The 11987-nt window shown below is 40.0% G+C and overlaps 2 protein-coding genes across 4 annotated transcripts in view; both read left to right on the top strand.

Moving 5' to 3' along the window:
• Dlc1 (DLC1 Rho GTPase activating protein) overlaps window positions 1-11987 on the top strand; it is a 211145-nt gene that overhangs the window by 7892 nt on the left and 191266 nt on the right. The window lies entirely within an intron of this gene.
• Window positions 6393-7054, top strand: LOC105742454 (transforming protein RhoA-like). 2 transcript variants are annotated; one of them, XM_023717637.1, is made up of 2 exons: window positions 6393-6588; window positions 6637-7054. In XM_023717637.1, the coding sequence occupies exons 1-2, from the start codon at window positions 6448-6450 to the stop codon at window positions 7027-7029; spliced, it is 534 nt and encodes a 177-aa protein (XP_023573405.1). In that variant the 5' UTR covers window positions 6393-6447; the 3' UTR covers window positions 7030-7054. The 2 variants fall into 2 exon arrangements, with proteins under 2 accessions (XP_023573405.1, XP_023573404.1); XM_023717636.1 differs by having other exon boundaries at window positions 6393-7054.

Consider the following 11987-nt stretch of genomic DNA (forward strand, 5'->3'; position numbering starts at 1 on the left):
TTGAACTGTGGTCCCTGTGCTTTGCTAAGCTTGTTCTAAGTAGGTGCTTTAGACCACTGAGCCATCTCACCAGCCCCACAATTGTTCAAATGTGGTGGTCCATGGGACCATTTTCTCTTAGAGATGAATTCATCATTGTATTCCAAAAGATCGTGTTAACATTATGGCTTCTCACTGTTCCTAGGTAGAAAGGTTGAGTAATAGAGAGAAAAGAAGAGTTTTTAAGGTTGAATACTTTATCATCAATAAGGGCATAAATATTGGACTTGGTTCAGTGATCTATACAAAGATCCACTGAAGTAAAGGGTATTGAAGAAGGTTATAGTGGATTGCCAACTAGTGGTCAATTTATTACGCTCACCTGAACTGAACTAGCCTGGTGCTAGTTGTGGGAGGGTTGTTTCCAGCACATAAGAGGCAGAACTGGAGAAGATGTTGAGATATTGTTAGGGAAGCTGTTTGGAGAAAATGTTGAAGCTGTTGGAAACTGTTGTTTCTCTTGGGCTGTTCTGCTAGAGGACCTTGTCATGCTGGCTTTCCTGATAAACGTGGCTGTTCTTGTCAGAGGAGGAACGTGGGACCTGTTGTCACTGAGGATGGCTATGGCTCATTTTAGGGGTGTGCTGGTCCTCATCTTGAGCATTGCTTCCTGGCTCCAGAGGAGCACACTGCTCATCCTTATGGAGAAGCTGGTCATGTTGGCTTTCCTGATGGGCCCTCAGCTTTCGTCATCACTGGAGGAGCTTGGGGCCTTACTGCTTGTCAAGATGGTTATGGTACTTTTGAGGGGAGCTCTGGTTCTTACCTTGAGCATAGCTTCCTGGCTTCAGTTCAGATCCCTCAGCCTGCTAGCACAGATCCCTCATGGCGCAGACTTTCTAGCTTCTATCACTGACCGTTGAGCCTTCCCAGAGCAGATCCGTGAAGCAGGCCTGCATGGTATATTATCATGGGCTCTAGACATCCAATTGGACTTGTGAGAGGCATTGTTATGGGCTCTAGATTTTCAGCTGGACCCATTTGGGTTATTATGATCCAGTCCCTCAGCAAGATTCTTTGGTCTTTAGTGTGTGTACAGATTTCCTGCATTCTTATATATGATTCTTTGGGTGATTATAAAATAATCTTATATAATGTGCCCTGTATCATACTGTTCCCCTTGAAAAAAAACCCAAACCAGAACAGAGGTTGCTGTACTTAACAGGCATAACCTCTGGTCAACTCCAAACTAATACTGACTGTGTATGACTATGAAAGACAGTACAGTAGGTGGTAGAAAGTTTACAGAGATCAAGAAAATGCCTTTGGACTCCAGAAGTTGTGATTAGTTTGGGCCAAAAAAGTAACCTATGTAGAAAAAAGTCTTCAAAGCATGATTTAAAAGGCACTGTAAGGAAGTTTCTGTGACAATCAGTATTTATCCTCCCTCCATTGTCTGCCCATTCTCCTTCTCTCCCTTCTCCCTACAACCTCTGTTTTCTATGCAGTCTGAAGTTATGAGTTACCACTAGTCCAACTGCTTTAAAAAAAAAAGAATACCGATAACATTTCACCTTTTCTACCTCTCTATACTTTGTCGTGTTCTGTCTGTGTTTTTAGAAATGTTATTTTCAAGTGAAAATTTCCTTGACACTAAGTTTAACTTTCAACATCACAATGATTGCTTCTATAGTCTTGCCCATGGAGGTAAAAACAAAAGAACCATTGCAAAGAGAAGCCTCTTTGCCATTCCAAGGATATGACAGTGGCAAGGTGCATGTGGGCAAGTGTGGGTGGGTGTGATGTACTCCAATGTGACTCAGCAGACAATCAGCTTTTTCTTAAGAGAGTCATTGACTCAAGCCCTGCAGTCAGTGTCAGTCAGATGTGCTCCCGATCAAAAGTTCTCTAAGTGCTTGAGAGTGGTGGCCAGAAAATGAGGCAGAATGAAAGGTTTATGTAGCTCACACTTTGTGGAAGTTTCAGTCCAAACTTGGCTGGCTCCAAGGCAGAGTGGCACATGGTGGAGGGCAGCAGTTCATGGTGGCTGAAAACACAAAACAGCTAGAGCAGAAAGGTAAGAGCAAGGGCCATGTTGGGGGAGAGAGAGAGAGAGAGAGAGAGAGAGAGAGAGAGAATAAAAATGAACTAGCAATTTGTAGATAATCAGTAAAAATCATCAACATATATTGGGTGGGAAAATAGGAAAATATGGCATTTTATTGCTTAGTGAAGTGTTGATTGTAGATCTCAGAACATCTTGATGCTGTCATATAACCCTTCTCCTGATCCTGTGTCTTTGGGGGATATCTTATTGATATAAGTATATACAGGCAATTATGTACAAATACAAGTGCACATGCATATGCACACAGCCTTTCAGAATCACATGACTTCAAGGAATTTCTTTTCATAAAAGAATGAAGGCTCCTGATTTATAGAATGCTGGTATAAAAGTCACAACACAGCATCTGACTGTTGACAACTTGCAGTGGGGGGATACAGCACATTTTATGGTGTCTAGACTTCGTTTTATCCTGTAGAGTTTTGGTGACATATTTAGCTTTTTGCAGACAACTCGCAAATGACTGACTCAGCAGTCAGTGTGGTTCAGTTTATCACGATCCATCATCTTTAATCTGGTCTTGAATAGCAGGATGTTGTAGGTCCAGATTGAAGTGTGACCTTTGAATGTTTTCCATTCATGCTTGATTACTATATCCTAGAGGTCTAGACAGTGTTATTGGTTTCTCACCAACATAAACATCTGCACAAAAAAAAAGAGAAGCCAAACTAGATGAGTAAGAACATTCCTAATCTACCTTTATAAGGTACTATTTGAAAATGAAACTGTTAAATGAAGCCCATCTCAAGTCTAAAATATAGACCATCAAACACAGTTTTTCAGCTTTGATAAGACCATCTTTGGACTATAATTTTTCACTAATGGAAACAAGTTTGAATACATAATCACAGACTATATTAGAAGCATCAGAAGCATTGTCCTTTTGTGTGATTATAGGAAGCTAAAATTTCATTTAGTGAATTCCAGCCAAATGAAATCAGCACGTGCATGTGGACTCATGTGTATCTCGTGGCTGGACAAATGAGACAATGCACAGTGGTGGTGGGGAAGAAGAGTGATGATGCCAAGCCCACCACAGCAACACGAGCATTAGTTAGCAGTCCCCTTCTGATGTTATCATCATGGAAAACATTCCCTTCACATGGAGAAGGCTTAACATTCTCAGTTGCTCATTGTGGTAGAACTACGTAGAGGGCTTGTTCAAGAACCAGTGCTCCCCAGTGTACCATGTTACTCAGAGTCAAAGGAAGACTCTGAGGCCCTTTCTTTTATCCTGAGTCAACAGGCCACATCCAGCCAAACAGCATGTAAGATGCATCCACAGTCCTGAGCCCAGCTAGGAAACCATGAATGGACACTAAGACAGCCCTATTAAGACTGTTCATGCTTTCTGTGTGTCAATGGCACATACATCCACATCATGAGAAAAAACATTGGTATCTTCCATGTAGAATATTGTAAATGTATGTAATGTCCGTTCAGTAACTAATTCGAATTTATGCACAACAGTTTGTACACATTACTAAGTTTTGTTTCTTCCTAAAGAAGAAAGATAGAAACAGGTTTCGTTCAGCTTTTCGGTGATTATTTTTATAAATTGATGGCTGAGAGGTAAAGAGGTTTTCCACCTAGAGCTCTTTGGCACAGCATAATTGTTGCACAAGTCAAAATAAACACAGAGGGTAAACTCCAGAGAAACTGTCAAAGTAGGACTTGGAAATCTATTAGAAGTGCCCTTTGCACCATGTAAGACCATAGCAAGCATCTCAGCTGGCCACCACAAGGAGTAAGCACCACACCAGAGCCAGTTTATAGCAGGCTGGGAAGGGGTGAAAAAAAAGTACGTAGTTAAAAAAAAAAAAAAAGACAGGATAAAAATAATGTCTGGGAAGGACAGTCACAAATAGGGACCATGACAGATGGATCAGGACCGGGCATTTGCCCCACTTTCTCTGCCACAACACACATGTCCCTGGCTCCCATCTTTGTAAGGCCAGTTCACAGAAAATGTTTTTGTATCTGTGACCCTGAGCATCATGCCCACACTACTACATCAAGTGATCTTTGAGAGAACCTTCATGGCCTTCCACCCTGATGAATCCCACCTTCTGCTCACACGCAGCACCCTCACTAGCTTCTGTCATCATTGTCTGCTGTCATTCTTTTTATCCACTTTCTACGTAAAGTGAGATGCTGACTTTAATAAACTCATAGAGCATAATTTGTTCTTGAGAATGAATGCTTTCTTTCCTTCATTCCATATTTTTCTCCCTTCTCACTCTCAAAATATTTTAATTAGTAAAAGATCTTTATTTCAGCTATCCCCTGGACTCAAAATAAAAGTGCATGCTTTTAAGTCATGAAAACTTACGTAATGTCTCTGGTTTTAAATGGAGCTTAGAAAAATGGCATTTGACAACTTTTATGACTTAAGAAAAAAGTTGACCCATACTTGGTACAAATGGAGTTCTAAGGGTCAAAAGCCAGGGGCTTTTAATAACTTTTTAAGTGTAGGTAATCTTTGTTCACTTTGAAGGTTGAAGTACGTACTAATTTTTTGTGTGTGGTGAAGGTGATGTTGTCGTAGCTAAATGGTCCCCACACTCACACCCTGTGATACTTGATACAGTGCTGCATGTGGCTCCCGTGGCTGTTTTCTTAATATACTCATTGTTTTTATCCACAAAGTTTGCATAATTTTGAAATTATATTTGCTTTCCCAAAACTTTTTCTCCAAAAATATCTTTAGATATACTATCAATGAACTAGTACTAAGGGCATTTTTAACCGAACACTTTAGACATAAAATATATTTATGTCTCATTCACTAGCTTAGGTAATATAATATTACAATTACTACTAAAGCCTCCTGAAGCCTCCTCCAGGATCACATTCCCCTCCTCAACTCCCCCTAAAATTCTCCTACCCTAAATTTGATGTTTAATCATCCCCATAATGTTTTTATCTCATCAGACCTTTAAACACCCTTAAACGATATTAATCACTTTGTACTTTTTGTGCTACATTCCTGAATAATATATCCACCCATTTGTTCATTCTTACTGATATTATCTAAATATGGCCTAGTTTGCTTGATCTCCTATTGGGAGACATCTAGATTGTTTGCAGCTGTAGGCTATTACAAGAACTTGCTGAGATAGATAGATAGATACTCATATTTCTTTATATGTATGTGTAGAAGTTTCTAGATCATAGAGTAATTCATCTAAAGATGGAATTTCATACCTTTCAATATGCACATTCTTGTAAAGCTACATAATACAGGATGCATTACCCACCTATCAACAGTATGTAAGAAATTTTCTTTCTGTAAAAGAAAATTTTTCAAATGCTGTAAATCTCAGTATACTTAAAAGTACTTTTGTGCTTTAAAAGCACATAAACGTAAATGATTTCAATTAAAAGATCTTAGGGCCGGCCAAATAGCTCAGCGGATTAAAGCACCTGTAAGCAGGCGCAGGGGCCAGGGGTTCAATCCCCAGGCCTGCCACGCTGGCCCTACCCCGGGGGTGCACTGAGATGCAGTTGAGACTGGGTGTTGTGGCACGCACCTGTAATCCCAGCTCTTGGGAGGCTGTAAACAGGTGGATCACTATGAGTCCAATCTAGTAGTGAGACCCTGAACACACTGTAGACCCTTCCCTAAAATACAAAAAAAAAATTATAAAATCTTCAAGTCAAATGCATATATATATATATAAATTTATGTGTATAAATATGTATCTCTTATACATATATAGACTTACATATCCAGATATAAGCATATATAAATTTATATCACATGTAAATATACATTAAATAGTAATTAAATCGTTAATAAAATTAGAAGAAACTAAATTGATAAGATTTTAAATGAAAATTGTAAGTAATAAACAATGTCTGGTTTAGTAGGGCTTCTTATTTGGGGCACACTAAAATGTAACTGAATAGGTTTTTACAGGAGATAACAAATTTAAAGTTAATTTATGCTTATTCTGGCTTGTAGTTGAATGTAAGTTCAGTGGAGGTAGGTGCTGAGGGTGGAAAATAAAAACCTATTAGAAAATTAGAATTAGCAAAAAGAGTCTCGTTCAGAGATAACATATTCACAATAATCTACAAGCAGAGAATACTTGTAAGAACACTTACAGGAGGCCCTCACTCGCACTCCCGAGTCCGCCACCCTCCATCGGTTCTCTCAGTAATCTGCCTTCGCCTCTGAAGCTATCCGCCCTAGTCTCTGAGCTTGCGAATCACGGACAGGCATCGTTGGCATGAAGTGGCTGGACTCGGGGGTTGTCGCCGAACCATCATCTGCAAAGTTTGAGGTACTTTTACAAGTTTGCTACACAGGCTGTGCATTTGCAGTGTATTTGTAAGCAATGGCTGCCATCCGAAAGAAACTGGTGATTGTTGGTGATGGAGCTTGTGGTAAGACACACTTACTCATAGTCTTCAGCAAGGACCAGTTCCCAGAAGTATATGTTCCCACAGTATTTGAGAACTATGTGACAGATATTAAAGTGGATGGAAAGCAGGTAGAGTTGGCTTTGTGGGACACGGCTGGACAGGAAGATTATGATCTCCTGAGGCCTCTCTCCTATCCAGACACCGATGTCATACTGATGTGTTTCTCCATTGACAGCCCTAATAGGTTAGAAAACATACCAGAAAAATGGACTCCAGAAGTGAAGCATTTCTGTCCCGATGTACCCATTATCCTGGGTGGAAACAAGAAGGATCTTCGGAATGATGAGCACACAAGACGGGAGTTAGCCAAGATGAAGCAGGAGCCAGTAAAACCTGAAGAAGGCAGAGATATGGCAAACAGGATTGGCACCTTTGGGTACATGGAGTGTTCAGTGAAGACCAAAGATGGAGTGAGAGAGGTTTTTGAAATGGCCACGAGAGCTGCTCTGCAAGCCAGGCGTGGGAAGAAAACATCTGGGTGCCTTGTCTTGTGAAACCTTGCTGCAAGCACAGCCCTCACGCGGTTAATTTTGAAGTGCTGTTTATTAATCCTAGTGTATGATTACTGGCCTTTTTCATTTATCTATAATTTACCTAAGATTACAAATCAGAAGTCATCTTGCTACCAGTATTTAGAAGCCAGCAATGATTATTAATAATGATGTCCAACCCATCGGACCTGCCAGGGTCCTTCCGACACTACTCTAACAGCCCTTTCTGCACTCCACCTGACACACCAGGCGCTAATTCAAAGAATTTCTTCTTGCTTCTTTCTAGAAAGAGACAGTTGGTAACTTTTGTGAATTAGGCTGTAACTACTTTATAGCTAACATGTCCTGCCTCTAATCTGTCAGTTGCAGGGAATTCTGATGAGTCCCCACTTCAGAGTCTTACTCCTCATGGAGTTATTGGCATAACTCTGGGGTGGGCAGACAGTTTTTTTTTTAAAATATGCTCAGCCAGAAGCCCCAAATCCATGCAGCTGTGGCAGAGTTACAGTTCTGTGGTTTCATGTTAGTTACCTTATAATTAACCATGTAATTAGTGCCACTTAATGTATGTTACCAAAAATAAATATATCTACCCAGACTAGATATAGTATTTTTTGTATAATTGGATTTCCTAATACTGATACTTGTCATTGCCACAAAGAATGTATTGGTGTTTTTTTTGTTTTGTTTTTTAACAAGAAAGTGTATTTGGAAATAAAGTCAGATGGAAAATTCATTTTTTAAAATCCCCATTTTTTCACTTTTGTCTGATACAAGAAGGCTATTGCCCCTTTTTGGCCCCACATATCCTAGTTCCCTTCTCCAGAACTGGGTTAGTAACTAGGAATTTTGCTTGAAGATGGCATAGCCTGTGTCACCTGGGCTGCAGGGCCTGGCTCTAATTCACAGCGCTCTTTTCTCCTCCCCTACTGAGGTGCCCTCCCCGAGAAGCCATCAGTTCTCAGGGACGGTACTTAGTTTTTCTCTTCTCTCCAGATGACTAAACTTTTTTTCTGTACCAGTTAATTTTTCCAACTAATAGAATAAAGGCAGATTTCTTCTCAGAGGCTTTGCAGACTTCCGTGGAAGCCAAGTGTTTTCTGGACCATACGAGCAAGCCTGAAATAGGGAGCAAATATTTCAATAAGAAATAACCATTTCATCAAGTATTTTAGATAAATTATCTTTCCATAGTGAAGCCATTAATTTGCAAGAGTAAACTACATATATTTTCACTGTACTCTAACTGAGCAAGTAACAACACTTTATCTCTTAAAAAATTTTAACACATGTTAATTGCACATATTAATGGAGTTCAGTGTGATACTTACACACAGGCAGGAGAGCATATTTAGTATTTCCAGTCTCCTTTCTTCCACATTTTCCCACCTGGCTCCCTTCCCAAACTGGAATAATCACGAGTCAGACACTCACCTTATTCATCACCCTCGCTGACCACCTTCTCTCTCCATTGGTTCATCTTTGAAAGGTATTCAGTAGGGAAGGGCTGAGGATAAAGCTAAGTGGTAGAGGGCTTGCCTACCATGTGGATGAGGCCCTAGGCTCAAGCACCAGCATAATAGTAATAATAATAATAGTTATTATTATTATTATTATTATTATTATTATTATTTCTGTATGCAGAGCCTGGTGTTTGAATGGTGTGCATGTGAAAACCCAGTGTCTCTGCCTCTGTTTCTACCAGGGTGCATAAGTAACTAGTGGAGGTTCTTCAGTTTGAAGTTCAGACTAGTAAGCATGGGCACGGTGCCCTGTACACTGCATTCCATCCGTCCATCCGTCCATCCATCCATCCATCCACCCATCCATCCATCCATCCATCCATCCATTCATCCCTCCAGCCAGCTAGATGTCTTTTGTGGCAACGTGGGAGTACTGCACTTGATTAGGCTGTGAATATCCCAAATATTACCTTCAAAGATGTAGGCCAGTCAGCTCCTTGGTTTCCTGGGAATGTTGGTAAGTTTAAAGCATCTTTTGTTAAGTGATTTCTTCTTGCTCTACGAGGTTGGCCATGGGTCTGTTCCCTAGAATGTTCAGAAAGACATAAATCATATCTTTTAAAACATGGGGGATTTATTTATAATTGTGATTATGAATTTTTCTGTTAGTTTCAATGATTTTAATTGTTTTTCATAAAACATGTTACCCTCAAATAATTCTTCACAATTTTTCTTCCACTCAAACTATGAAGCTATTTTTCCTTTTCAATTGGTCTTAATCAGAGCTCACTTGTAAGTGTAATTTCTTGCTCAACCACGATCATCGCCAAGATTCTTTCCAGCACCTGTGCCGTAGTTTGCCCCCTAGAGTTAACATTTTCCCTACATAGTGGCAGCACCTTTAGCCCACAAGCAAAATTATCCAAGAAAATGTGCAAAGGGTTTTTGAGCTTTTATTGTAACACCCGGGGTACACAGCTGATGTTTTGCCTCAACTCTCTACTATCTAATTTTAACTAAATACCTAGCGTACAATGCTGGGCTCTGTTCAGAGCTTTCCTGAAATTTCCACTTAATGCTTTATAACTCTGAATGAAAGATTCTGTCACTAATTTGGCTTTACAGATAAAAAAGCACACACAGAGAAATTAAATATCTTACCCAAAAATCACTTAACGTGGCTAAGGTTGAACTCTGATTTTTTTCCATAAAACGTGTCATTTTCATCTCAGTTCATGCAAGTCACCTTTGGCCTTTCTCTTCTGTCACACCTCAAATTCCTTCCGTCAGTCTCACTGGCCTTTCCCGCGAACGCATCCGTAGCCTGTCACTCGTCACCACGCTCCCTGCACCCACACTGGGCCAGGCCAGCAGCCTCTCACACCTGCGTTGCTATAATCCCTTTTTCACTAGCCTCCCACCTCCACCCTTGACACTCTTGCACTTTATCCCAAACACAGGGGAGCGAGATTCAGAAATGTAAATTGTGCTTTGTCTTTCCATTCCTCAATTCAGAAGTCTCTTCTGTTTCTCTTACATTTCTAATACAAGAAAGTTCATGTTTAATTGTTGGGTCAGTGTTGCATGCCTCTGTCTGGTAATCCAAGCAACAAATTTGGTAACAATATGTAATATAACAATCAGTGCTAATTTTCTATTCTTGTTTTGAAATTCTGCATCATTTTTATTGCTTTGTCCTTGTTGTTACTTGTTTTGGGTTTTTTTTCTTCTTTAAGATAAAATTTTTTAAAAATCAGAAAAAAATAAGAAACTAAACTAACTAAAATCCTTTCCATGACGAAGAAGCCTTTACCTGCCTGAGGCCTGCTGACCTCTACACGATTTTCTTAAAATTTTCCCACTTACCACATTCCACACACCCTGTGTGGTTTCTTTGCTGTTCTTTGGCAGCTGATATCATTCTGAAAAATTAATTCCCCAAAGACCAGTACTGAATCTCTTCTAAAACACCAGTTCTACTGAGAGGCACTCTAGCTCCCTCTATTAAAATTTAATTTTGTTGCCAGCTGATGGCAATCCATTTGTATATATTTGTTTGTTTATTGTCTCTTTGTCCTTTGAGCATTTAATATCACGATGCTGTTAACACAGCGCTGTGCTTCCCAACATTCCTAGCATTTAGACGGGTGCCTGACACAGAAACATTCGTTGAATGCTTTAATGAAAAACTCTAATAACCACACATTGCCACATGTAGAAACACGTACTTTATATTATATATTAAAATACATAAGTACATCTCACATAAAAGCAAATAAAAGAAAGAAGTTACTAAGAAGTTAAAGCATCTTACTAATTGGTTTTGAAACTGTCTCATTGCTATTTGTTTCTGAATAAAATTTAAAAAAAAGCTGAAGCAAGGCTGACCAGATAGCTCAGCAGATTAAGTGCCTGCTTAGGTAGGTGCAGGGACTGGGGTTCGATCCCCAGTATGCCTTGCCAGCCCTGTCCCTGGGGCATGCTAAGACAGCCACTGAGACTGGGTGTGGTGGCACCCCTGTAATCCCAGCACTTGGGAGGCTGAAAACAGGAGGATCACTACGAGTCCGAACTGTGTAGTGAGACCCTGTTGACCCTGTACTAAAATATATTTTGTAAAAAATAAATTAATTCAAAAAAAGGAAGTGGAAGTAAACATCTACTTCACATTCATTCTGAACCAAAGAAAATACTCTGAAGCTGACCCTTTCATTATATGTCACATATATTATTTATTTCAAAAACTGTTTCTCAATTATATTCTTGTTTCTAGGCCATCATTTCTTTAGGTTCAAACTAATGGATGTGTGAGTAACCTTCGTCTCTTCACAGCCAGTTGGGTCTTTCCCTGTCTCCCTTCCTCCCTCCGCCCTCCTTCCAACACCCCCTCACTCTCCCACTCCCTCCTTCTTTCCTCCCTTTTGGCTTTCTTCTCATTTTTGTCCCACCCTCACATCTGCACTCTAATTTTCTGTCTCCTACCAATCAGCATATGCTGGATATCTCATAGTACATTAAAACTGTAAAGTCCAAGGTCAGCTTTGCTGTCCAGCCTGCTCCTCCTGTGCAGGTTCCCCCATTTTCTGCTTATCCTCATCTTTGTCATTTCGGCTTCATACGTGTCACTCTCGCTGTACTTACCCTTCCTTTCCGCAAACCATTATTCTAACCTAGACATGGGAAAGGTGTCCTGGCCATGTCTCTAAGACTCCAGCCCTTGTCACTTCAGTCTGTTGTTCATAGCATTTCATCTTCGTTTCGTCACTATTTTTGCCTCCAAACCTTTAATGTCATGCAATTTCCAAGCATATCAAATCCAAACAGTTCTCCCTGCTTGAATATCCTCTTTTATTTAGCTATATTCTGCTTAGCTATATTTTGTTTCTTATTGTTCCATTAAAACAATTATGAGGGGCTGGGGAAATGGCTCAGTAGAATAAGCACTTCCCTGGCAAGCACAAGGGACTGAGTTCAATCCCTGGTTCTGGAAAAAAAAAA

Source organism: Octodon degus, unplaced genomic scaffold, assembly GCF_000260255.1.
Source record: "Octodon degus isolate 3935 unplaced genomic scaffold, OctDeg1.0 scaffold00053, whole genome shotgun sequence".
Lineage (NCBI taxonomy): Eukaryota > Metazoa > Chordata > Mammalia > Rodentia > Octodontidae > Octodon > Octodon degus.

What these genes read in the sequence shown, in the direction of transcription:
- LOC105742454 (XM_023717636.1), top strand. Translation starts at nt 6,448, where the DNA reads ATGGCTGCCATCCGAAAGAAACTGGTGATTGTTGGTGATGGAGCTTGT.